General features: G+C 36.0%; 1 protein-coding gene across 1 annotated transcript; it reads right to left on the bottom strand.

The window, feature by feature from the left end:
• LOC121372538 (muscle M-line assembly protein unc-89-like) lies at positions 1 to 27,261 on the bottom strand. The gene is made up of 13 exons (XM_041498920.1): positions 27,187 to 27,261; positions 20,562 to 20,693; positions 18,472 to 18,557; positions 17,899 to 18,034; positions 15,640 to 15,717; positions 12,984 to 14,940; positions 11,448 to 12,016; positions 9,089 to 9,221; positions 7,972 to 8,151; positions 6,198 to 6,383; positions 5,802 to 5,879; positions 4,181 to 4,383; positions 1 to 3,700 (listed from the first exon to the last, which is right to left on the bottom strand). Exons 2-12 carry the CDS (start codon positions 20,669 to 20,671, stop codon positions 4,183 to 4,185), a joined length of 3,714 nt encoding a protein of 1,237 aa, XP_041354854.1. The 5' UTR covers positions 20,672 to 20,693; positions 27,187 to 27,261; the 3' UTR covers positions 1 to 3,700; positions 4,181 to 4,182.
• Positions 27,262 to 27,738: the final 477 nt, after the last annotated feature.

Below are 27,738 nucleotides of genomic sequence, written 5' to 3'. Positions count from 1 at the left end.
TATTTGCAATTATTTTTATTAGTAAATTGATGTTGAACATTTTTCTGTTGAAATGACTTCTCAACATAAAACAAAACTGCTAAAATAGACAAGGAACAAATTATTGTAATATGTACGTCGCTCCTACCAACAGTAGATATTTCATTCATTAATAAATCTACACATGAGATCTAAATACAAGTCAATGACAGCATGAGTGGGGAAGAGAAAAGATGAATAAATGTTTCCTGGTGAGTCATCAGGACTAAGTGAAAGTTGCATTCTTACTAATGAGTCAATTTACTAAGTTTCCAGGAGCTGTCGCAACAAATACTGTACACAAATAGCAAACTATTTAAAACCAGGATAAAATTATGCAAAAACTAAATTTTCAGTTTACTTTAATTCCATACAACACCTTTCTACAGTTCTACTTTAGGATAAAGGTGACAAGGTAGTAAAAATTATTTTCAATAGCTGTAAAACAAAATTAAAATTTTGCTTTGAGAGCGGTTTGCCTACCAGGCAGTAAACATCCATGTCTTCAAACAGTATGGTAGTTTAAAGGAAAAAATTAATAAAATGAAAAATAAAAGAAATTATTTGAAGTAAAATTACAGAAGTTATCTTAAGATATGTATTTTAAAAACAAATAAAACTTTCTAATCAACACAGATAATTATCCAATGAAGTTAATGTACAATTGAAAAGCTGAAATGCTTTTAATAAAATAATTTAAAACCTGTGATGTGGTTTTAATAAATAATTACTTCACTTAAAACTGCAGCTGAATATAAATAACATTGTTCAAATGTTAAACAATAAAAGAGACAAATTGATTGAGTGAAAAATAGTAATCACCAGTAACATGCTAAGGATACAGTGATCAAATAATAACAAATGTAAGTACTTCAACAGAACTTGCATGTGAAAATCCACAACAAACAATTCTTAATAAAAGGCATAATCGACATACTGAAATCAGAAAATGTGTATCCACTACATCCAATATTCTTATTACAACCACAATTTAGGTGTCTACCAGTTTGGCAACTGAAAATTTTGATAAAAAATATATAGCACAAAAGTCGATTATGCCCCTTTAACATTTTAAAATACAAACTGCAACAGTCAACAGACAAAAAGTGAAGCCAATGTCATTGTATACTGGCATACTAAAACTGCTTCCTCTATTTCTGTAACAATGTTCCTAGTCAACTTTGATTCTACAGCGGACTCAAAGACATCATTAAAATAATAAAGTTCTGATGAAAAATTAATTTCTCACCAACACACATTTTGAAGTTTAGTCCACACGAAGAACTCTTCAATACTTTTGTATGTAACGATGAATCAGAGCTTATCTGTATGCTTTCTGTCGACTTTTACTAGTGCTAATAAAGACACGCACAGGAGACTATACACTCCCTCGATAGTCTGCCTTTGTTGCCTGATGTTAAATGAATTTTAATGGCTAGGAAGCTATTTTACGGTCTGAATTTACAACATACATTTCCAATTCTTAAAAAATAATGTTCAAGAAAAATAGCCCTAGTTGTTCTCAAGTGCTCGCCCTCCGGTGACATGTGTTTGTTATAAAAAGCTGCCTGAAAAGTGGCCCCCCCAAAAAACAAACAAAAAAACAACAACAAAAAAACAATTAAATTAAATTAAGTAAATTCCTACACAAATTTTTCATGCCATGTTTCATACTGATCAGCATTTCAACCACTTCACAAACCTGTAAGAAACACTAAAGGCGGTCTTAATAGGTTAACTTCAGCAGATGTCACACTGTAAAGACTTTTGTTTTAGCCAATGATTCCGTCCTTATGTGAATCCCAGATTTTGAGTCCTGAGCTTAAGATTATTCGATGGAATCCCCAAAACTATCTATATTACATCATTTTGTACAGCATATTAATCTGAAAATTTTAAGAAATTAGCCCATTGAAAAATAAATAATGTATTAACAAAATAATAAATGTTGCAGCCACTTTGCATAAAATATTAGGAACTGGCTATTTGGCAAGCAATGGGCAGGGTGAGCCCTGCTTCAGTCTCACTTTAATACACTTCTAGAAGATGCAGTCAGCAATAAGAAAAAAGTTAACTTATACGATAATAACTTATACGATAATATGCTATGTCAATATGATAAACAAAGAGCTGACAATGGGTCACATAACATGTGCTTATAAAACTTTAGGTCTCAGACTCAAATCAGGCTAAACATTTTATTATAAGTACAGGGTTTGGAAGTGAACTAGGTCCTTTACTCAAGAGTTGTCATGTTACTACTAGCTGCCATTTTATGTGGAAATGAACATACTACTGAAGACTAGGAATCTAGGATTACATTGTCCGTAGTCAAATACATATTATTAAGTACAATTTGTCGAAAATATTGTATCCAGTCAGAAACATTTTCCACAGCTGTTATATTTTCTGATTTAGTTTGGTTAAGAACAACTGTAATGCAACAGTCGCAAAGTTGGATAATTACCAAAAACCTTAATTATTTTTTTGAGTGATTTACAGGGCCCTAAATATTTGATGAAATATTTCAAATATTTGTATATTTAAGTGCAATATCCAATAATGGTGATGTAAACATTAACACGTGACAACCGTGTCCAATTTGAATCCCATCTCACAAAGAACTGGCTGCTATTTTAATGGATACACAACCCCTACATTTTCCCACATCAATCATCAATGTCATGGCACTTCTTTTGCTGGGGTCTATACATTTTTTTTTGCATGACATATTTTTTCATGAAGACATTTTCTTTATTGTAGGGGTTGGATACATGAAGTTTTACCATGTACTTTTATTATTTTGTTAAGAAGAAAAGTGGATGTCAAATGCAAACACATTACAATTTTCATATTGTTGAATTATGTAAAAATTATTGTATGTGAGATGGATCAATCTGCAGTTTATGACAAATACAGGTAAAAATTGCAAACAAATCTATGACACCTGTAACTCTGAGAATGCACCATAAGTTGGTTAAACAGCAAAAAAAAAAACCTGACCAAAATCAGAAGGGAAAAAAAACTATGACCAGCTTAAACCACAGAAAATATTCATCAGTCATTCAGGAAATGCAAAAATAATGTACATATCAATGTTTCTGAATATAGAACTGTATTTCACCACTAAATGATACAAGTATGAGAATGGCTAAATTCACTGTGGCAGATACCAGCTTAGTTAGGTGAGAAATGTAACGTGTGCCAAATTAACAGCTCTGACCATCTTCTAAAACACAACAAATCTGTTATTCGGCCTCATCTTTTCAACAGTACAATCCTCTGCAACTAATGTTAGCCACTGTAAGACGTTTAACTAACAAAGTAAACTGGAAAACTGCTTTACAGTAATTAGCGTTAGGTGAAGAGGATGTACTGAACTGCTCCAGCATAAACACAGACCAGTACCTTCCCAACTGAAATTAGACACCACTAAAAGAGATGCTTATCCAATTGTGAAGAAAAAACTGAATAATATGCGACAGCCGTATAGACCACCAAACAGTTCCAAGATAATGACAAAATATGAAACTGACAAATGATTCCTTTATTAGGGTACGCTGTTGCCAAATGTACTGCATGACTATGACTAATGATATATTTAGAAATGGTACATGACTTTAACAAGCAATATCATACAAACTGTACAGTCAATATTGTCTTCAACCATCCGGTACCGTAACTAAAACGAAAATAGAAAAACATGTCAGACAAACAAGTAATATTGAAACAGTACCCATGTCAGGAAATGTTAAAGGTAAATATAGAAAGGTCAGGGTGATATGTTTACATTCTTTTATGAACAAATTTAAATATCTTTCCTCAGAAAGAAAATAAAGACAAAAGTATCCTCAAAAACCATTCAGACTAAGCGTTTGCTTATTTCATGTTGTAATATCCACTCAATATGTCCAATATTAACATTTTAAAAAATCCACCAATTTTACATATATTTCAACATAAAAACTGTCGGAATAATTAGTGTGAACGATATTTGATTATGGATTTCATTATTGATTATCATATCACCAAATGGATCAATTTTCAACTGTAATTAACAGGATCAACATTATCAGGTATAACCACACTAAAACTAACTTTACGAGATGAGACATCTGAAATCTAAATATCATGCATGCCTCGTCTCAACCACCAAGCTTACTTTCAGTCTTTAAACGACAGCTCTGCCTTTAGTGAGACGTGGTCTGAAGGGAACGACTTCGAGGGCAGACCGCCGGTGGCGTCAATCACTTCAGCGTTGACCGTCTCGAGAACTCCCAGAGTCTCCAAACTGCTGTTGTGAAACACGTAATCCACAGCGTCGTGGTAGAACTTGGTGAACGTCGTCAGACGTGGCTCGTGTTTCTAGACAGAGACGATAGAACATTTAAAAAATAGACTCAAATGTTTAGTCAACAAAAAATATAATTTTCAACAGTTTCATTAACTTTCACGCATGCATCATTATAATCTAATGTAAATCTTAAAATATCAGTGAAATTCAAATTTTTAACGTATTAGCGACATAAAACTTTAGCGAGGTCATCATATCACACTAAACAAATAAGCTTTTATTACCCATATGGGATCAAATATACAGGGTAATATTTTTTCGATCTCTGCACAGTGTGCAGATTGCTTCTACAGTCACTGATTGGCTGGCTTTAAAAAGACAAGATTTGATTGGCAATTACATACTGCCGGGACTACTTTTTGTTCATTCATGATTCCATTCATTGGTCAAACTATGTTTATATGGTAATATTACTGTGATCATTTTCAAATATTAATAAACAAAATATATGTACAAATGTTTAAAAATGGTTTTATTTTATTATTTTGACTGGGTTTTTTTGGAACTATTCTTTGGTGGATACTGTTGAGTGTGCACCGGTAACGGCGCGTATGAATATATTGTTATGGCTGGTAGAGCTTGTTAGTTGTTACAGCAGCGAGAACGTAAATATACTTTTAAAATCGTTAAAGATTGACAATGGGTAATAAAGAGAATAACCAACTCACTACGAGGAATTACGGATTATCTGTCCCTCGTGAATTAATGCTGTAAAACCCTCACCAGAGGCTCGGATTTTCCACCATAATTCAATCGGGACAGATAATCCGTAATTCCTCGTAGCTCGTTAGTTATTCTCTAAATATTGTAGGATCAGCTGAAATAATATTTTTGATAAATTTTGACATTATGCAGCTTATAGATAAATTTAGTAGGAAATTCTAGTAATGTGTGCATGCTAACACACAATTGTTGTTTGCTATCCTTTTGGTTTAATCAATATCATTGTTGTGTGTTCTGTTAATCACTGACAAAACAATCAAAGTTTTTTTTTACATGAAATATCAGGCCTTGAATGGCCTCACTAAATACACTAAAATCTTAGGCTCGCTAACATTTCCTAATTTACAGTATCTATTTATTTATTAAAGCTTTATTGAATTAAAGTAATTATTCTCACATACAAGTACACTGTAATTTTATTATCAATAGTTATATGACAGAGAGAGAGAGAAAGAGAGAGAGAGAGACTGAAAGAGTTTAACACAGAGAATGTTCTGCTATTCTCCACTGGGTCCCAACACTTTAACAACTCAAGGGCCATAACTCTGTAACAGTACACAATAAAGCGGTACATCAAATTCCAACTCAATGTTTTGAATTGTTACGGACAGAAGAATAAGGATAAAACCTATAGTCCCCTCTGGTGACTAATAAATTGATCATATCCTTCCTGTTATAAAGAGACAACCTATCTATTTCAGTATACCTGGACAGTGGAGTATGCACTCTTCAGTGTGGAAGACGTATGCTGGAAGGCTCGCCACACATGGTTCACCAATGACTTCTGAAGAAAAACAACGATTTGGTTATGACATCATATTACATAAAGAAAAAATACTATTAAATGATGTCATATGGTAAAGAGTGGATGAGATTCACAAATAACCAAGTCATGTTTAATTGCAAATACACAGAATGAACTACAAGTAATAATTATCTCGAAAGTGTTAAATTTTAACAGGCCTCTAGTTACAAGCAAAATATTACAAAAAACTGAACATACAGAAAACCAAGCATTTTTCTTATTTCCTTCTGTTTTAAGTTAGATTCAAATAATTCAAACTAAAATAGAAAGTCTGAGAAAGGTAATAAAAAGTCTTACAGATACACCAGCTATGTCCAGGTTTTCGATAGCTTGAAGAGTGGCCAAACTGGCGTCACTGAGATAGCCGTCACAAGCCAACTGGTAGCCAGGGGTGGACGAGCCCAAGTTGAAGTCTCCACAGATGATGTGAGACGAGTCGTTACTGCCAGCTCGGTTCACCACTTCCTTGATAGCACAGGCAATCTACATCAAAACAAAATTAAAATAAAATATGGCACGATGGCAAAAATCATTTTGCCCAATTTATAATGTAAAAAAATAACAAACATTCTGAGAGTACTGCATGTCCCCTACCGAACCTAAGAATTTTTTGTATTTCCTGAGTTCAATGGCCATAATTCCATCAAAAATGGGTAAATCGCCATGAAAGTCAAACATGATATGTAACAATACATGATAAAGCTATAAACAAAATTTCATCTCAATACCGGAAAACAAATTTTTATATCTCCTAAGTTCAAGAGCCATAACTCCATCAAAAATGGTTAAATCGCCATGAAAGTCAAGCTTGATCGGTATCAGTTAATGATAAATCTGTATACAATATCTCAAGGCATTCTAAAAAACAAAAATCCATAAAACTATATGTGGGACAGACTATGGGCAGACAGACAGCCAGCCAGAAGGATGGAGATAAAACCTATAGTCCCCTCCAGTTGGACAGGTAGGGGACGAAAAATAATAAGCATTCTGAGAATACTGCTAGAGCAATACATGTTCAATATCGAGCCCAACACATTTTCTTATCACCTTCATTTAAGGGCCACAACTTAAAAATGGGTAAATTGGCATGAAAGTCAAACTTGGTCTGTAGCAATACATAACAAAGCTATAAATAAAATTTCAGCTCAATATCTTGAAGCATTGTGAAAAAGAAAGTCGGGTAAACTATATGTGGGACAGACAAACAGAACGACAGAGACAAAACCTATAATCCCCTCAGGTTGGACTGCTACGTATATAAATTAAGAAAAATGTTTCCTTGTATGAAAATTACTGAACTTCAATAACTGATTTATTCTTGAACCACCATTAGTGACCAGTGTTTCTGCCAGAAAGACATTTTTGGTGACGGCGCTATGGAACTGAATGCAACCAGTCAACAGGGGCTATGGGGGGCCTCCCCCAGAAAGAAAAGGGTTTAGGGTTAGGGTTAAGAAAATCATCCAGTAGTGATAAAGAGTCATTAATTTTGTCAAAAGGTTAACTTAAAAAAATAACATCTGCAAAATAATTTGGGTATGACGCCATACCCGTTTTACCCTCTGGCAGAAACCCTGGACTGACTAACACAACCTCCGATTTGCTGCAGTTTTACAGTAAGTCAATTATATAGATTAAACATAATATGATAATTAAGTTTTATAAAAACACAATTATGTGTAATGTTTTAACTCTTATACAAGTACTCTATAACCTGCAGGGATGGGACATAGCCCAGTGGTAAAGCACTCACTTGATGCGTGGTCGATCCAGGATCGATGCCAGTCCAGCCTCTTCTATTTCGTGCAACCAACATGTCATTTATGGGCCCATTGGGTTATTTCTCATTACAGTCAGTGCATCACGACTGGTATTTCAAAGGCTGTGGTATGTGCTATCCTGATGGAGATGGTGCATATAAAAGATCCCTTGCTACTAATGGAAAAATGTAGCGGGTTTTCTCTCTAAGACATGTCAAAAATTACCAAATGGTTGACATCCAATAGCCGATGATTAATAAATTAATGTGCTCTAGTGGTGTCGTTAAACAAAACAAACTTTAACTTACCTGGATACACTGGACATCAGGGTGCTTGTGTTCGTCCCACACAATGTGCACGTTGCCAATGGTGACCATCTTGTGAGTGAAGTTGCACCTCAGCTGAGAGATGTACACGACGTCAGCCTTGTTCAGATATTTTTGTGCAGCAGCTTTAACGTCGTCCGTCAGTCCAGCCTCTTCTATTTCCTGCAACCAACATGTCATTTATTAAAGGTGCAGTCTCACAATTGCACAATGGCGGCTTCTTGCCAAAATTATTTATAAATTTCTGCTTTTCCATTAAAATCAATTTTATTTATTAAACAATCAAAGCATTATTGCCATACCAGCATATATACACACATAAACCTGTACGGTCAGTTTGAAATAAATGTTCTACTCTAATGATGCCATTACAAAAATGATAATGTGACACAACTGAAAAAAAGAGATACAATTCAGTATTTCCACCCATGTGTCAGCAAGGGACATAACTCTAACCCTAGTACTTATGGCAATAACAACAAACTTATTTCTGTTTAAAAAAAATATCCTTGTAAATTAAGTCGATACAAGTGAAAAAATTTTTTTTACTACGAATGGGACAAATTTCCTTTAGAACTGTAGATGGTAACTAAATAAACAGTTTGACTTAATATTACTAGATAAAGTAAATATACACAAAAACGTCTGTGGAATTGAATGTTTTCAGTACACTATATGGACCACCCATAGGTCTAACTACAAACCAAGTTTATGTGACCTAGGATTTATAGTTTGTGAGAAACTGATCAAAATGCAAAAATTTTAAATAAAAGTTGATGCTGCTGCTGTCTTCATAAAGGGGAGACAAAACTGAATGAATCTGGCACTAACCGTGTAAGCCAGTTCTGTGAGAGACACCCCTTGACTGTCCACCAAACTGAATGATTCTGGCACTAACCGTGTAAGCCAGTTCTGTGAGAGACACCCCTTGACTGTCCACCAAACTGAATGATTCTGGCACTAACCGTGTAAGCCAGTTCTGTGAGAGACACCCCTTGACTGTCCACCAAACTGAATGATTCTGGCACTAACCTTGTAAGCCAGTTCTGTGAGAGACACCCCTTGACTGTCCACCAAACTGAATGATTCTGGCACTAACCTTGTAAGCCAGTTCTGTGAGAGACACCCCTTGACTGTCCACCAAACTGAATCGGTTTATTTTGAAGAATGTCGCTTCACCCTCGTTGAACGAGTCCAGTGTTCTCTTCATCATGCCACCTTGATATCCCAGGCTTGAAGAAAAAAAACATCAATAACAGTGAAATCAGGCCTCTGATAACTGAAAATATGCGAGACCCCATTTATCATTATAGCCAACTAAATGGTGCTCCATTTATCGATCGTTATAGCCAAGTAAATGGTGCTCCATTTATCATTATAGCCAAGTAAATGGTGCTTTAAATTTCTCCAAGATGAAAGTTTAAAGAAACTGTACCGAGTTTACATTGTAAAATGTTTCCAATAGACCCTTGTTATCAATTGAAATTAAATAAAAATTATATTAAATAGATTTTGTTGTTTACAATTAGTGTAAACTTGTTTGTACAATGTGATTCTGGTTGTCCTATTGTCAAACTGGATTTAACCTACATACCCCACATATCACCCACCACACAGGGAACATTTTGTTCAGTATCGCATTGCGATTAGCAACTTTCAAAGATCGCGACACAATTTTAAAATATTATTTAACAGTTGTTGCTAATAAATTTTCAATTGAGTAGAAAAGTAGCTCATAAAGATTTTGAAAACAAAATGTTCCCTGCTACACAAACATGTGAGGAAATAAAATCAAATTTAAACTACTACACACATTAGGACAATCAGAAACACAATGAATATACAGATACTGATCATCTAAACAAGTGTATAAAATTTTATGTTCAAAATGGCCATTAGTCAGGAACTTCTTTACAGCAGAATCAAACTCCCTCAGCTATAAAAAAAAAAAAAAAAAAAAATGTCCTGACAAAAGGAACAATGACAGAATGTCTTGGTAATTTTGAGAAATTGACTGCTACTTCTGTCAGCTAATTTGATAACAAGCATGACAGTTTCACAAACAACAAATAAAGTGAAACCGTGGGATAGGAATCAGTTTGTTTCCAAAACCGTGGTCAAAAAACATTGATCAACACTGGCTACAAATTTGTGTAACAATATGTTATTGATTTTTCTTTCGTCTAATCTGAAACAACATTAACTGCTCTAAAATTTAAGAGTAGAAAGACACAAAAAATAATAATCATCCTTTTACATATCAGCCCTTTACGTTAACGTTTTCATCTAGGAGCCAGATGATGGCTACCTCTATATTTATATAGATAGTATAAAATGTTTTAGTTGCCAGATGAAACAAAATGGTCCATTTCTAAAGCCCTGTCCAGCTACCGTTTATCTCTTAGGTATAAATCTCTGCCTAATCCGTATTCTGTCTACTCCAGACTCCGGATCAAAAATCAAGAATGAAAGAACCGTTCATGCATTAATTACTTCTATCTACACCAGATTGGGATTTGACTGAACGGGCTGCTTAATTAGTTGAGCAATGATCGTCACTTGTCGAGTAATTAGGACGCCATTGCAAGATCAAATACAAAATGTAATCACACTCGCGTGAAGTTTACTCTTATTGCGGTAGGCCGTTAGATCTGGATTTTGTATTCAAATAATTTCGTACGTACGAATAAATAATGTTTTAGGAAATAAAATGAAATTTAACCTAGTACAATTATTAGAACGACCAGAAACATGTTTAATATGCAGCCACTAATATTTTATGCAGAAAAATATATTTGATATGAAATTACAATCGTTAAAAAGTCTCCGTTAGTGAACAACATCTTAAAAATTGCAGCAAACTCAGGAATGTCCCTTTAAGTATATTTTTTATGTCTGTGAAATAATCGATTGCAAGTCTGGCTTGTATGACTGTTTCCCAACCATCCATGGGTTCAAATGTCATTGTTGATCTCAAGTTGTCGATCATTCAAGAACCGTAACTCTGGATGAACTCTGTCTAAACCGGTCCTCTATATAAACCGGACTATTTCGACGGTACGAAGTGAGTCCGGTTTAGACAGTCCACTGTATTTATAATATTTAAGTGAAAATATTTCAGGAGAAGTTATTCACTTTCATCTCATCAACACAGTATTAAATAGAATCTAAGTGGAATGAAGCCAGTGACCAGTCTATTGAGTTTGTACACCACAGATTTATTTTTTAATGTTAGACTATAAATATATGTGTAGATTATTTAAAACATTACATTTGCAAATAAATGTATAAAATAAAATAAGAAAATAAATAATAAAACATCAAGAAATTACTCTTTTTCAAAGAATATATTTGGTCAGATATTTGGCAAGTGGTTTTGCTTGGCAAGCTAGTGGAAATCCCAATCCCAATAGCCTTATGGCTAGTGGAATTTACTGAAATGTGTCAAAACAATTTACCTGTTCATGGCTGGTTCGAGCAAGTTCTTGAAGTAGTCTGGGTTCACCTCCTGCATGCACACAATGTCGCTATCCAGGTATTTGAGCTCATCAATGAGAAGCTTGTGTCTGTAGTCCTGCTCTAGGAACTGCGGCTCGGTGTAGTCATAAGTGTTCGCAATCTTTCTCATGTTAAAATCCGCCAGAATGTTGTAACTAACTATGCTAAACCTATGGGACACGTCCGTCGAACTAAGAGGAATTGACGGGTTGGGAAGAAATGTCCTGTGAAAAATGTCGTAACTTGTCCCTGCAGTTGGAAAAACTGTGTTGGTGTTTTGAGTGTGATCCACCGCGTTCACTCGTGCTAGTGGTTTAGCTGAATACATATTGTTTGTCACACTGATAGCCCCGGTGGTTGAAACGGGTTCACGCGGTTTGGGTTTACCGACCGACGTCTCAAGTTGAGCTGAAGTGTCTGGTGTATCCACCTCCATAGCTTCAGCGGCTGACGATTCTGACACCAAAGATGATGTGGTGCTTCCTAGTTCCACAGCCTGAGATGAAACTTGAGAAATCTGCTGCGAGACCTAGTAAAAAGGAAATTTTGCTGTTGTGAAGCACAGACTTGTCTAAAGATAACAAATCCCAGTGCAGACACATGTATATGGCATTACTTTCTACTGCATTCAGAATATATGTATTACTAAAACATTTTATGTCATAAGACCTGAGTGAATGCAGTCAACATGTTTGCTATGTAAGTTTTAGAGATCACAGTACAATGGTAGTTATTGATTAATTTTCAACCGACGAAAAATTTAACTAATCAAACTTTTGAAAAAATGTATTGCCCGAATTGTAATATTAATTGTATTTTAGTCTATAAAATGGACCAGACTAATATTGCACAATATGCTTGGAGTAAAAATTTCAAAAGACATTTTAGATATTAAACAATTGCGGTTTAAAATGTGAATATGATGTAAACAGAATTTTCTAGCATCTGAAATACTGCACATTAAAGATATGATAAAAGTTTATATTTTAAAGAAACATAAGAATGTACTGGTTAAGCTGAAACTAAAACATATATTAATTTGGCAAATTTGGTTTAAAAAATCTGTAGCCTAACTAAAAATTCAATTATCAAAATAGTCAAAAATGGTTTACAATGTTTATTAGCTTTTGGAGAAATTAATAATGAAATATATTTGCCAAATTAAAACTTCATTCACTTAATGCAGAATGACACCTTAAAAGTAAACCCAAATACAGGGTTTCTGCCAGACGGTAAAATGCACTATACCCAAACATTTTTTTGGACATTTTTTTTTAAAGTTAACTTTTAGAAAAAATCAATTACTCAATACAGTATGATTTTCTAAACATAACCCTAAACGTGACCCATTTTCTTTCTGGGTGCATTCAAATCCATAGCGCCATACCCAAACAATTATTTCTGGTAGAAACACTGCAATACAAGATTGGTGCTGTGAATGTGCCACATCTCATGTTGTCAACTGCAGATGTAACTAAAGCTTGGTGAAACATTACCTCCGACGCCCCCGATGACAACTGCTGAGCCTCTGCCGATGAACTGCCCACTGACGCACTCGTCAGACCGCGGCCTGGAGACGACACTGCCTGTGTTGACGTGACCATCTCCTCAACGCTGCTGGAAGTCGACTTGCTGGAAGCTGCTGCCTCTTTAGGGTCTGTGGAGGTACTCGCTGGCTCAACCGATGACGACTTGGGGATCTTCGGTGTTGCATTAGCTACCTCCTTACTGTCTGGTGGCGGAATATCACTCTCAGAAATAATCACATACTCTTTGAGGTAGTCCAACTCCTCGTCCTCAGTCTTAGAAGGTTTTGTAGCCTTGGCACTGGCCTCGTTTCCACTAGAAACACCAACAGTAGTCTTCATGACAGGCTGTGCTGCTTTGGCATCGCTCTGACTTGGTTCTTGAACAGCTTGTGTAATCTGGTTCCATGCTCGGCCTTCAGACATTTCAACATCTGCACAGGCAGCCTCAGCAGACTCGACATGAGGCCTGTCAGCCACAGTGTTTGTCATTACAGCCATCTTTAACTCAACTTCATCACCATTCACACGGGCTCTCTTCGAACTAACCGTGTCCTCTTCAACAACATCCGGCTCAAATTTACGCTTTGACTTGTTCTGATCCACAGGAGGAGCAGCATCAGACTGTTTTGTAACAGGTTTAAGCTGTTTTGTTGGAATTCCATTGGCAGCATCTTCCACAGCTTCTGGAGCCTGACTCTTTTGTTGAAGCTCTGGGACATCTTGACTTTCTTCTTCTTCCTCGGCTGAAATATCCTCAACAATGGGAGCCTGTATGACTGGAGCTTGAACAGCTGGTTTACTTTGTTCTGAAACAACTGGAGCCGTGACAGGTTTCTGCTCTGGTGTCCTGTCCTTCACAACAGGACAAACATCTGACTTCTTACGATCAGCAACACTGACTTGTTCAGACTTTTTATCTAATACTTTGTGAACTACAACATCGGGCTTAGCTTCAACTACTGGTTTAGGAGTAGGCTCTTCTGTTTTTCCACTAACATCCTGTTCAGTGGCCATTGGCTCTGGCTCAATGTCAGGCATTTCTGACATGCCCTGTTTCTTTGCTGGTGGCTCCAATATGTTGTCCAAATGAATGCTAGGAGCTTCTTGTTCTATACTGGGAGGATCAGCCCCATCTGTGGCCGACTCAGATTTTCTTTCAGTTCGTTCGTCTTTCAGGGAAGGAGCCTCCAGCTCCTCTGATACCATCGGATCCATGAAATCATCAGCTGCCACCTCAGGTTTCGACACCATCGGATCCACGACATCATCAGCTGCCACCTCAGGTCTCGACACCACTGGATCCAAGACATCATCGGCTGCCACCTCTGGTTTCGACGCCAATGGATCCATGACGTCATCGGCTGCTACCTCAGGTTTCGACGTCATTGGATCCACGAAATCATCAGCTGCTACCTCAGATTCTTTCTTCTTCTCTGGTAGCACTGTCTTGGTAGAGCGCCCCCTCCTGCCACTTGAAACATCTGGACTCTCCTTCGGTGTGCGTGTCCGACGTGCCCGCGAAGATGGAGTCACGTCTGGAGTCTTTGATTCTGTGGCTTCTGCTTTCCTGCCCCTTCGTCGAGGAGTCACCTCTTCTTTAGGCTTGTCCTCCTCATCAACTTCCATAGCCTCAGTGTCCTCTTGTTTTTCCTTTCTTGATCGACCTCTTGACGTGGCTGGTGATGGTGTGGATGTCTTGTCCGGAGCGGGCAGTTTCCCTCGCCCGCGCCGTGTGGGCGTTTCTTCAGATTCTTTCACTGTGGCTTCCTCGGCTTCTGCTTCCTCCTCCTGCGGTTCCTCCTGTTGTTTTCCCCGACCCCCACTCTTCTTAGTGCGACCACGAGGTGCTGGTGATGCCTTCTCAACTTTCTCTTCCCCAACTTCTGCCTCTTCTGTTGTTTGCTGTTTACCACCACGCTTTCTCCTACAAATAATTTTCTAAGACTTGAAAATTATGTCAAACGTGTACAAAAATAATACGAAGAACTGCTGTAAAGAATAAATTTTAATGTCGTCTAAACAACTAATAAATCAGAGAAGCCCGAGTTAAACAGGGAAGATTGTTACATAGAGCTTACTCACGTCAATGATAAATACTTGAACAAGTAAATAAAAACAGATGGCATACAAAGCGGTTGCACTTGAATATTAAAACATTAAATATTGCATTAATTACAGCTGTTTAGAAGAAAAAAAACAAAACACTTAGGACAGCCTACTTCTTTGACAACCTTTAGCATTTTTTACATAATGGTGGGACAAACTACAACTTTCACAGGGAATGTATACGTGAACTCTTTGTTGCCCTCTAGGTAACCTCCAAAAATCAACCCCATATAATTCATTTTGTTTTTAAAATACAGAAACAATCAAGGATATCGGATAGGTTACCTAAGAAAAACATGTTAAAAATATCATAGTTACTTGTTTACTTTAGACGAAGATTGTCTTACGTTACGTTAATCCAAAATATTAAACAGGAAGAATTTCAATTTATTCTAAAACGTCAATTGTAAAAATGCTCGATTTAAATATGTGACTTTTCAAACTCATCAGCAAGCAGGTGTAGCATTCTTCACAACAGCATCATCCTATTAGCATGTTCTATTTGACCGTGACTAACCTTGAAGTTGTTTCCACCTCTTTTTCTTCCTCTTCATCTTTTTTTGCCTGTTTTCCACCACGGCCACGAGACCGACTTCTGAAATCCATTAATTTCAACATTTAATATAATAACTGACATTCCAACAATATATCAACCAACATTTCAACAATATATCAACTGACATTACAACACTACATTAACCGACATTACAATAATATATCTACTTACACTACAACAATATATCACCTGACATTAAAAATAATATATCAACTGACCATATAGAATCTAACAATCATACAAGAAGAAAGGAAATGTTTTATTTGACGACGCACTCAACACATTTTATTTACGGTTATATGGCGTCAGACATATGGTTAAGGACCACACAGATATAGTGAGAGAGGAAACCTGCTGCCGCCACTTTATGGGCTACTCTTTTTCGATTAGCAGCAAGGGTTCTTTTATATGCACCATTCCATAGACAGGATAGCACATACCATGGCCTTTGATATACACGTCATGGTGCACTGGCTGGAACAAGAAATAGCCCAATGGGCCCACCGACAGGTAATCGATCCCAAACCGACTGCACATCAAGCGGCTACGTCCCGCCCCAATCATACAAAGTGACACATGCTTCATCCACTCTCTAGCTGACCAGCAAAGAAGAATACAGAATAATGAGAGAACTTAAAGCATACAAAGTGACACATGCTTCATCCACTCTCTAGCTGACCAGCAAAGGAGAATACAGAATAATGAGAACTTAAAGCATACAAAGTGACACATGCTTCATCCACTCTCTAGCTGACCAGCAAAGGAGAATACAGAATAATGAGAGAACTTAAAGTAGCAATGAAGATTTCTTAAATCCAGCTATTTTTGTCCTAATAGATGAACATTACATGAACACAGAATACCAAATCTACAAAAGGAATTTAATTCAAAGAGTTGAACATGAGCTTGGAAGAAAATATGGAAACGTTTACAGGGTCCTGAAAACAAGGGGGATTACACTAGATTTTTCATATATATAACAGTGATAGAAATAAGCAGAAATTTGCACTAGTCCACCAGACAAATTTATCTAGAAATCGACTTATCTGCCAATACTGTCATTTGTCTAATTAACTTGTTAGTTTTATTAAAGTGCAAGGACATTAGTTTTGATTGCTCAGAATGAAACTGCATTGACCATTTGCAGTTGTCCACTTAGGGGGGGGGGGGGGGGGGGGGTAGCCTATTAAGTGGCGACAGGTTTCCTATCTCAATATCTGTCAGATGCAATATAACCTTAAATAAAATGTGTTGAGTGTGTCGTTAAATAAAACATACCCTTATTCTTCTTTTTGATTCACTGGACAAATGTTACATACATTTTGCTTGTCCAAGCAGATTTTGACTTGTCAGGGGAAAAAAGGATGGAAAAACAACAACAAGACAAATATCTTTCAGGAGGCATGAACATCCAGAATTTTTCATTTCAGACTTCAATATCTCAGAAATATCAAACAGTTTTATACTTTTATCCTGACAATATTGTAAGTTATTTGTGTAAACATTCTGTGGAATAAAAGTAATCTCCGTGAATAAGTTTGTTTTGTTTATCGACACCACTAGAGCACATTGATTTATTAATCATCGGCTATTGGATGTCAAACATTTGGTCTTTTTGACATTGTCTTAAAGAATGAATGAAGGAAATTTTTATTTAATGACGCATTCAACACATTTTATTTACGATTATATGGCGTCGGACATATGGCTAAGGACCACACCGATTATTGAGATCTAGGAAACCCAGTCGCCACTTCATGGGCTACTCTTTTCGATTAGCAGCAAGGGATCTTTTATATGCACCATCCCAGACAGGATAGTACATACCACAGCCTTTGATGTACCAGTCGTGGTGCACTGGCTTGAGCAAGAAATAGCTGAATGGGCCCACCAATGGGGATCGATCCCAGACCGACCACGCATAATGCGAGTACTTTACCACTGGCCTACGTCCCGCCCCTTATAGTCATAGAGAGGAAACCCACTATATTTTTCCATTACTAGCAAGGGATCTTTTATATGAATCATCCCACAAACAGGATAGCACATACCACGGCCTTGATGTACCAGTCTTGGTGCACTGGCTTGAGCGAGAAATAGCCCAATGGGCCCACCATCAGGGATCAATCCTAGACCGACCATGCATCAGGTGGATGCTTTACCACCAGGTTACGCCCCGCCCCATAATCTCTGTGACTAAAGCCTGGCAGACACCCTCACCTGGAGGCAGACTCCTCTTCCTCATCCTTCTGTTTCTTTTCTGCTGCTTTCGTTCCACGACCCCGAGTTTTCGGTTCAACCTCTTCAGCTGGTTCCGAACTCCTTCGTCCACTTCTTCTCTTTGTCCCGGCATCACCTTCACACAAGAAAAAACATGCGGTATATAGACAATGATAAACGAGTTACCAGTTATCAAATTTATGTCCCGAATGAAATATTTTTACTTTTCACAAACTTTAATGTGTGACAAGTGAAAAATATTTCTCAAGGGACATAAAATGCTGGTGCCTTTATAAACAATATTGCATTATTTTAAACAATAGCTGTCAAAAAAGAAATCATAAAAATGAGAGAAAAAATTAAATTATTTTATTTATACAAATAGTATGTGAAATAAGTTATAAACGAAGTATACCCACTCAGCTTAATTTGTGTCTAAAGTTAAGCCAGTAGTCAGAATGTTAACAGCTATCTGGTCAGTTATTTTCATGGACATATGAAAGATAATTCCAACAAGAAATCACTAACACTGACAAAATGTCAACAACTGCATGTACACGTCTAGCCACAAACCTGTTCCTTTTTCCTTTGCTTGTCTACGTGTTACTTTCTCCTCTGTGTCTTCAGCACTTGTTCCTTCCTTTGCGCCATGTCGTGTTCTAGAAGAAACAACATTTACTTTGAAATCTGTTTCCTTTAACTATAGAAATGCAAACCTAGCTATTTAAGAGGAGCCATCATTCTCTATCTCTCTCCTGAGACTAGTTGAAGGAGAGTAATATTTAGCTTCCCTTAACACGTGAATTAATTTTTTTTTAATAATAATACAAAAGACTAAATAGCATTTCTCAGTATGGTCAAATCTTAAATGACTCCCCATAATCTAACTTAGGGAAGCAATTAATCAATCCCCGCAATTTTTGTTCGACACAAAGTCTGGAAATATGCATGCAACCAGATTTGGATATTTTTTGCAAATGATCTATGATTTAAGTAAATTTTATTAAAAATAATACATGGAATGGTATACATTGCAGAGCAAAATATGCATAATGTAAGTCAGCAAAAGTTAAATAAATAGAGGATATTAAACTTGCTACTATGTATTATCAAGTTTAAGTCCCTTGTGAAATAAGTTTCCTTTGTCACAAGCTTTAGCGAGTGACAAAGGAAACTTATTTCATGAGGGACTTAAACTTGATAATACATAGTAGCAAGTTTGATATTCTATTTATTACCCAAGCCTGGATGTTTATTGTGCCCCACCATAAATTGTTCTATGTGCATATTATTTAGAAACAAACTATAACGAAGCACAAACTATGTGCGCACTCATTTACTTTCATCCGCGTTCGAAAGTAGCTCCTTATAAAATACTTTTATTTGTCAAGTTATATATATTAAAAAACAAATATATTGTTGATAAAAATAACATTTTATTGACATTGTAAAACAAATATAGAAATGACAATTAAAATGTTTAGATAACAGTACATGTCCATTCAACAAGTTATTTAGGGCAAGTCTGTCGAGTACGCTGCATCGTTATTTGGCGGCAAACAATAGTCATTGGAAAACAACAATTAAACAGAGAAAACAGCTGAATCTAAACAAGTACCGTTTGTCTGAAGAATATGAACATTTTAATTTTCATCGGAAGAAGAATCAATAATAATATGTCGACGTTTAGCTGTGTTGTCAGAAGATGTGTGGTGAATAGTTGGCGACCTTGTTCCCGAATTACCAATGTTTATGTTAAAAACGCCACCATAAATGGGACCCGAAAAAAGAGTTTGGACTGCATGGTGATTGCTTGTATAATTTATACAGTGCAACTGGGCACCGTGCGGTATTTTCATTCATCCAAGCGCGAGGTGGAACTTGACGTACATTTCGCGGATTTGAACCGTCACTTGTTTTTGTTTGCCTTTCGTTATACTCAAGATATTCTTTGTTTTCACTGTCTGCTTTGAGTGTTATGTCCCCCCATTTCATGTTTCTGTGTGGCAAAATTGAACGTAATCCAAAAAAACCAGTGTTATTCCACCATAACGTTTGGAGTAAACATTCAGGATTTGAGGAACCAAGTTGTCCTGATTGCCAGAGTTGATCCAATTCAGTTGTCGAAATGGGTTGTGATGTGTGAGGTAGGTTACCCTTCCCTTCTTTCTTTAAAACTTGTTTACATTTCAGTACTTCGCGACATTTGGTAAAATTAAATTGTGTTGGTGTGTTCATGTATCATCGTGTTCATTTACGGAGAATTGTTTATATTTGACAAGTAGTCTGGTAATGATCAGAAATTACTACTACTGCTATTGCTCGGTCACGGTCAATATATGTCGCATCTGGTTTAGTATGTGCCCGTCCATTGGTCGAAGTCCCCTAAAGCACCCAATCAAATACCCGGTTAGACCAATGCATCATAATTTCTCACTGAGAAATTATGATTTTTATTTCCCCGGTTATGTGTGCCCATATGGGTAATAAATTCAATTTAAGTTTTTGAATATGCCTTAAACATCAAGGAAGGATAATATATTATCTTTGTAGAGAAAAAAACACCCCAAAAATGTGCTACATTAACAAGAATCCGCTTATTTGAGTGCAAGTGACAAGAAAGCCACACTAAAACGATGCCAAATCAACAAGAATCCACTTACTTGAGTGCAGGTGACGACACAGATTTTGAACTTGTAGATGAGGCCTTTGTTGTCTCACGGGGACTGGACCTAGCAGGACTGGCCAGGGCACTTCTAGTTACACGTGGCATCCTCGATTATTAGGACATGTATCTAGAAAACAACATACACATCAATACACTCAGTTATTACTAATAGTATATGACGCAAAAAACCAGACAATACAGGGAACATCTTGTTCAGTATCGCATAGCAATTCGCTAAGCCATTTTAAGATATTGCTACACAATTTTAAAACATTAAACAGTAATTGCTCATCAATTTTCAATTCACTAGAGCTAATAAAGAGTTTGAAAACAAAATGTTCCCTGCAATATCATGGTCCATACACTTCAATTGGTTTAATTTTCCAAAGCTTTTCTTAACTATTTTGGTTCATTTTCCCATGACATTTTAAAATTATTTTTCCAGGAGTATATATATTACTTGGAATGGGATGTTTGTGAAATGAATAATCAAGTTTAGTCTTATATTAAGCAAACCTTTGCGTCAATACATGACAAGGCATGCTTTTTTGCTAAAAATGTATTTGAGTGTATGTAACAAAAACACAACAGACCAAAAATGTCCATACCAGGTGGTTATGGGTTTGAAATCTTTACTGCATTTCATCTTTTTTGACAAATTTTGAAAAGCAGTGCTCTTACTATAATCTTTCTTACAAAATTGAAAATGTATATCCTTTTAACCCTATGACAGAATCCCTGCCAGGGTAAACAGGAATGTATTTACGCTTAGAAAACTGTGATTTTCCTGAAGAAACTTGATTAAATACCAGACTTCTGTGGAATCTGGGAAGGTTAACAGATCTGTCAACTACGTAACTAATGCTTCAGTTTGTCAACTTTTACATCAATCCCATTTCAAGAATAAAAAGAATGCACCAACTGATGCCAGATGCATGCACATTTACTTCCGACCAAAAACGAGGTATGTATACAGACAAAACAATATTTTCTGATCAACAGCTGATCTCATTTGATGTTGCGAAAAAGTGTTCATTTAAACCATTTAGTTTGGAACCAAAAGTCAAACACAATTATTTTTATATTTCCCAGATTATTAATGTAGATTTTTTTTTTAGTACTTTCCAAGATGTTAACTGGTTTTTCCATGAGTTTCAAGTGCTTTCCTTGGTGAATATTTTTAAAGCACTTTCCAGAAACCGGCCTCGGTGGCGTTGTGGTTAGGCCATCGGTCTATAGGCTGGTAGGTACTGGGTTCGGATACCAGTCGAGACATGGGATTTTTAATCCAGATACCGACTCCAAACCCTGAGTGAATGCTCCGCAAGGCTCAATGGGTAGGTGTAAACCACTTGCATCAACCAGTGATCCATAACTGGTTCAACAAAGGCCATGGTTTATGCTATCCTGCCTATGGGAAGCACAAATAAAAGATCCCTTGCTGCCTGTCATAAAAGAGTAGCCTATGTGGCGACAGCAGGTTTCCTAAAAACAACAGTATCAGAATGACCATATGTTTGACGTCCAATAGCCGATGATAAGATAAAAAATCAATGTGCTCTAGTGGTGTCGTTAAATAAAACAAACTTTAAGAATGCGTAAAAAATATTTTTTGTAAAGACTAATACCCAGTGTTCTTGCTGCTCCATTTAAGCGGGGCGGCCCGTACCGCTATTGTAATTTGCTACCATCCTTTCACATTCTGCTGCCCTCCTTTATTTTTCTGCAACCTACTATATTTTTCCGCACCTATCTCCGCTATTTCCAAATGCACACTTTTTCCCACACAAAAATAATCATCAGTCTGCACACTAGACATCAAAGAATAAAAGAAAGAAATGTTTTCTTTAACGACTCACTCAACACATTTTATTTACGGTTATATGGCGTCAGACATATGGTTAAGGACCACACAGATTTTGAGAGGAAACCACTTCATAGGCTACTCTTTCCAATTAGCAGCAAGGGATCTTTTATTTGCACTTCCCACAGGCAGAATAGCACAAACCATGGCCTTTGTTGAACCAGTTATGGATCACTGGTCGGTGCAAGTGGTTTACACCTACCAGGGTTTCTGCCAGAGGGTAAAACAGGTATGGCACCATACTCAAATATTTCAGTAGACTTTATTTTTTCAAGTTAACTTTTTGATAAAATTAATTACTCTTATCATTAATGTACGATTTTCTTAACCCTAACCCTAAACTTAATCTATTTTCTTTCTGGGCTAGGCCCTCCATACACTGTTGACTGTGGTTGCATTCAATTCCATAGCGCCATACCCAAAAATTTCTTTTTGACAAAACACTGCCTACCCATTGAGCCTTGCGGAGCACTCACTCAGAGTTTGGAGTCGGTATCTGGATTAAAAATCCCATGCCTCGACTGGGATCTGAACCCAGTACCTACCAGCCTGTTGACCTATGGCCTAACTACGACAGCACCGAGGCCGGTAGACATCAAAGGAAACAAGCCTTGTTGTTTGTATGAAAAAGCAACCGACAAAAATCTTCAGTAGCTTACGACAATTACCATAACATAATTTAACAGTATTTTTAACAGCCTCTACTTTGTCCCATACCTGTATCCATTTGTATGTTTGATACACACAATAAAAGTTATACTTTATTTGAGCAATAAAAACATTTCATTTGTCATCGATTCGGTAATCTGTGACTGAAAAACCACTTATTTGGCACCAAATTTGTCACATAAGACCTGTCATTCTGTCTTTTGTTTCCACTAACTATTGTCTGATATTTTGTCCTCAATTGCAGATTTAATTTATTGTAACTAATTAATTTATATACTTTCTGTCATTCTTTTTATTCAGAAATTCATTATAAAATATTATAAACTATTAATTTTGGGGGGGATATCACAGCTTATAAAAACAACAGCAGGGCTCACCCTGGATCAAAAATACCTGTAGCCAGAATATTAGCCAAATGGAATTTTTATTAGCCATATTGAAAATGCTTTAGCCAAATTTGTTTTACGCAGTTAAATGCTTGTTGTGATTTCTGCTTACAAAATACCGTGGCTAAGAATGCCGACTTCAAACTATACTCCATTTATTAAAAAAAAAAACCCCACAAACAAAAAATACGGTGTTTTTAAAATCCAGCTAACTTATTAAATGTCACATCACAGCAGACCTGTCAACCTTTAGTCAAGAGAAAGCAGGAGGTGTGTGTTGAAAAAGCAGGAGATTTTGTCAAAAAGCAGGAGATTTTTTAAATTCACACAATTTAACCCAAAATCGCAAGATTTAAGAAAAACATTATTACAATAAGTTATATGAATACTTTATGATGTCATATATACTTCTTAATCTTAGATCTTGGCATTAAAAAAAAAAAAAAAATGTTTTTTTTTTTTTTTTTTTTTAAAGTTTAAATATTGATTTAATACATATTTAAAAAAAAAAAATTATTTTATCCAAAAATGTTAAGAACATGAACAAGAAATAAAAAATTTAATTAGTACATTTACAGCCTTACAGGTTGCGTTACATTATCATTTGTGGTTAGTGTACCCAAGTACCAAAGACAAATTTATATAAATCTTATAAATTAATATTCAGTTTTTACTATAATGAGGAACGGTGGCGTGGTACTTATTTAAAATCATTATAATGATGCAATAAACATTGTATTTTCATTAATCATAAGTAAAACCTCATTACTGACATCGTGTGAAATATACCGAAATTATACCCATTTCCGTGAGTAACTTTATGTCAATGTCAAACACAACATTTTTTAATTGTACAAAAATAATTTCTTGAAGTGTACCCTTATAACCAACATTTTACCGCACAAACATACAAAATTAACTGGCACAAGTATGTTTATACAGCTAATTGGTCTTTTCGTTGTCTTGCTGTGACATGTGATTTTAACGTGCATGTGTATCGCTGTCAACTCGGGAGTCTGGCAGTTCAGATTCGTCATAGTTGCATTATGTATTCCAGTGGGAAGACATTTTACAATTCAGAGGTGTTATTAGAACTAAATTGGATAGTTTTGTTTTTTTATATGGCAACACTGAATGTCAATACACAGCCTGTTGAATTAGCGGCAACACGCTTCGTAGCCATTACAATGACAACAAACATTACAATAACACGTCATTTTATAAACTCCATGTGCTTTTTTAACAATATAAATAGGCTATCCCACAATTCTCACTTCGGCTAAGGTTAAACAGTCGGGACAATTCGGCCTGTTACATTCTCGGAAACCGAAAGTAGTCGACATTTTCCGAATGAAAAAAAAAAGGCAGAGTTACTTCCCTTCTGTTATTTTGACAAAAGAGGATCGATTTTTTTTTTATGCTTACAAAAATGTCATTTAACAGGAGAAACTGTCTCCCGCACAGGTGAAAGGAGATTTGAACAAATACCGGGAGACTTCCGCGGAATCCGGGAGGGTTGACAGGTCTGCATCACAGTCTTACAAATTTAGATCTAAAATTATCTAACAAATATGATTATTGTAAACTAATTTTATTCTGTGTACATTTAACTGCAATTTAAAGACTGCATTTTCATTTCCGGCGATCGCCATCTGCATGCGTGCTCTCGACCATGGGTGCGAAATTAACAAAGACAAAGGAATAAACAAAAACTACAGTTAGGTATTCATTGATGCGAGCAAAACTATTGTTTTTCTACAAATTTACATCAAGATTTACTTTTGCGTAATCGTATTGTTTAATGTCCATCGTTGCGATGTCTCTTGACACGCGGGTGTCAGCCGACTCTGAAGCGTGACGTATATTCCAATCTAATTAGATTGCGTATATTCGCGCCGAGAGCCCCTCAGTTCAGCCAACAAACGTTCTTCCTAACTATTTGATTGGTGTTCGTCGTGTCCATTTGGTTTAACGTGAAGCGCACAAACCAGTCTAGCGAACGTTTTGTTTTCGCTCGGTCTGGCTGAACTCAACCCTTGAGATAGCCTACATGTCTTTCGGCCCTGAACTGGCCAGTGTATTCAAATTGACACGCATTGTCAGTCTGTTTTTGGTTCAAAGATTTTACAAAGTAAAAATAACAAGTTACAGATCTTCCAGACATTGCTGTCATACATGATGAATGCATGCCGTTAAAATTAATAACCGTGATTATTAAAATAAGCAAACATTATAAGACCTACGCTGTATGCTGCATGACACCGTTTCTCGTTACCGGTCACGAGATCGCTATTACGCTAATTGAATATTTGGTAGTATTATTATGTTTGAGGTGTCGGATAGATTATGTAACCGTTTGTTCACATCAGAAGACAGAAAATGGCTTAGCCAAAAGTTTAGCCACTTGCAAATTTTATTAGCCTTTTTTTTTTTTAATTAGCCAATGGCTAATTTGGCTACCGACAGCGCGAGCCCTGAACAGAAGTGGTAGTTTTTATAATTAAAATCGTTTATTTTGGGTGCCAAATAACATATACACTGCCTTTCCAAAAACGAAACTTAGTTGGCGATATCAAGTTATTGATTCATTCGATGAAAATGAATTCCACAAATCTGCTAGCCTGACACCCGTCGAAAAACTTCAGTAGCTAACGTAATTTTACAGTATTTTTTATCAGATTCTATTTTGTCTCATACTTGTATGTTTGATATATACACAATTTATATTTTATTTGAGCAATGAAAACATTTTACTTTTTATCAATTCGGCAATCTCCGACTCAAAAACAACTTATTTGGCATCATTTGTCATGTGATCAGAACGGTCATTCTGACTTGTGTCCACTAACTTTCGTCAGAAATTTTGTCCTCAAATGCAGATTTAATTGTATGTAACTGATGATTTTTACTTTCTGTCATTTGTTTATTCAGCAATTCTTTATAAAGTTTTCATTTTTGGGTAATATTACCAGTTATGGAAAAATATTCGCCCAGTCCCCTCCCCACTCCCCCTAAATAAAAATAATAAAAGGGAAGGGAGACCGGGCAAATATTATACCTATTATAATTCAAACAATGTGTTTAATACAGAATGTTTCCAAATTAATACAGAATGTGGCGAACACTATATAATGTACTGACAAATTTTAACTTTGCCTATTTTAATCACTTCTCCAACTTTTTCCATTCAAGATTAGGTCCTAAAATGTGCCTTGGAACAGATTTTTTAAATTTATAAATCAATGGCATTACACTTTACAGGAAGTTTGAAATAAAATTTATTGATAAAAAGATCTGTGATGACAATATCGACAAAGGCCGAAATATATTATATACCGTGTTGTTGATTCTGAACTGAGATTAATCTCGAAACCCTTTTATTTTGTTACAAAATGTTTAATGTGTAATGTTGCACTTTTATAACGTTCGTGTCCTTCAGAAATAGATCAAAAGAAACATATATATATGTATGGGTAACTGTACTTTTGTCTTGTCATAATACAAATTGCAGGAAAACTTAATAATTGCTTCTGGATCCCCTTTCAGTCACGGTTTCAATAAACAAACAAAAAACGCGGGTAACTCACAGACGCCCTTTTGTTTTTATACGCATTGTGCAAAAAATGGGCATGCACTCATGCTTAAAAAGAAACAGTAGTGTGTAATTTAAAACACTGCAACTAAGCTATGAGTTCTGTTACCTTTTGACCAAAAACAATGTACTTATTTGCAAAACAGCTAAACAGACGCGCTCAAAGCAAGGATGCCGCCATTAATAGCACCAAATATTTGTAACCCTTTCATTGTGGAATATTATAAGTCATTTTAAATCAATAAAATTAAAGGAAGTAAAGTCAATACACGCATAATTTTTTTTTTTAAATAGACGATGTTGGCAAGTATTGGATTATTATTTTGATTTTAGTTAATAATTTTATCTAATCATAATTTCTGCAATTCTTTTATCTACCCTAATTTAGAGGTTCGTGGTATTTCGTTTCTTTTCGGAGCTGTTCGGAAAATCGGACGTAAAGGTTGAACTATACCAATTAAAATCCCATAGGCGACCATGTTAACATTTGTGTTTAGAAACACTATATAAGGGCGGCGCAGACGGTACGGCCGGTACGGCCATGGCTGTACCAATTTTGTGTGTGGGTTATATTTGTTGTATCTGTGAACATGTCCTTCTCTGGTGAATTTGTAAGGATTTTCTGGCAACTTCGAGCCGTAACACTATTTTGTACACTGTG

The sequence above is a fragment of the Gigantopelta aegis genome, chromosome 4 (assembly GCF_016097555.1).
Source record: "Gigantopelta aegis isolate Gae_Host chromosome 4, Gae_host_genome, whole genome shotgun sequence".
Lineage (NCBI taxonomy): Eukaryota > Metazoa > Mollusca > Gastropoda > Neomphalida > Peltospiridae > Gigantopelta > Gigantopelta aegis.
This window is presented reverse-complemented; position numbering and strand designations above follow the sequence as displayed.

What these genes read in the sequence shown, in the direction of transcription:
- LOC121372538 (XM_041498920.1), bottom strand. Translation starts at nt 20,671, where the DNA reads ATGCCACGTGTAACTAGAAGTGCCCTGGCCAGTCCTGCTAGGTCCAGT. An exon ending in GAGGTGGAAACAACTTCAAG is followed by an intron (nt 14,941 to 15,639) that starts GTTAGTCACGGT and finishes AATTATTTGTAG; the next exon opens with GAGAAAGCGTGGTGGTAAAC. An exon ending in CTGATGTCCAGTGTATCCAG is followed by an intron (nt 6,384 to 7,971) that starts GTAAGTTAAAGT and finishes GTTTTGATGTAG; the next exon opens with ATTGCCTGTGCTATCAAGGA.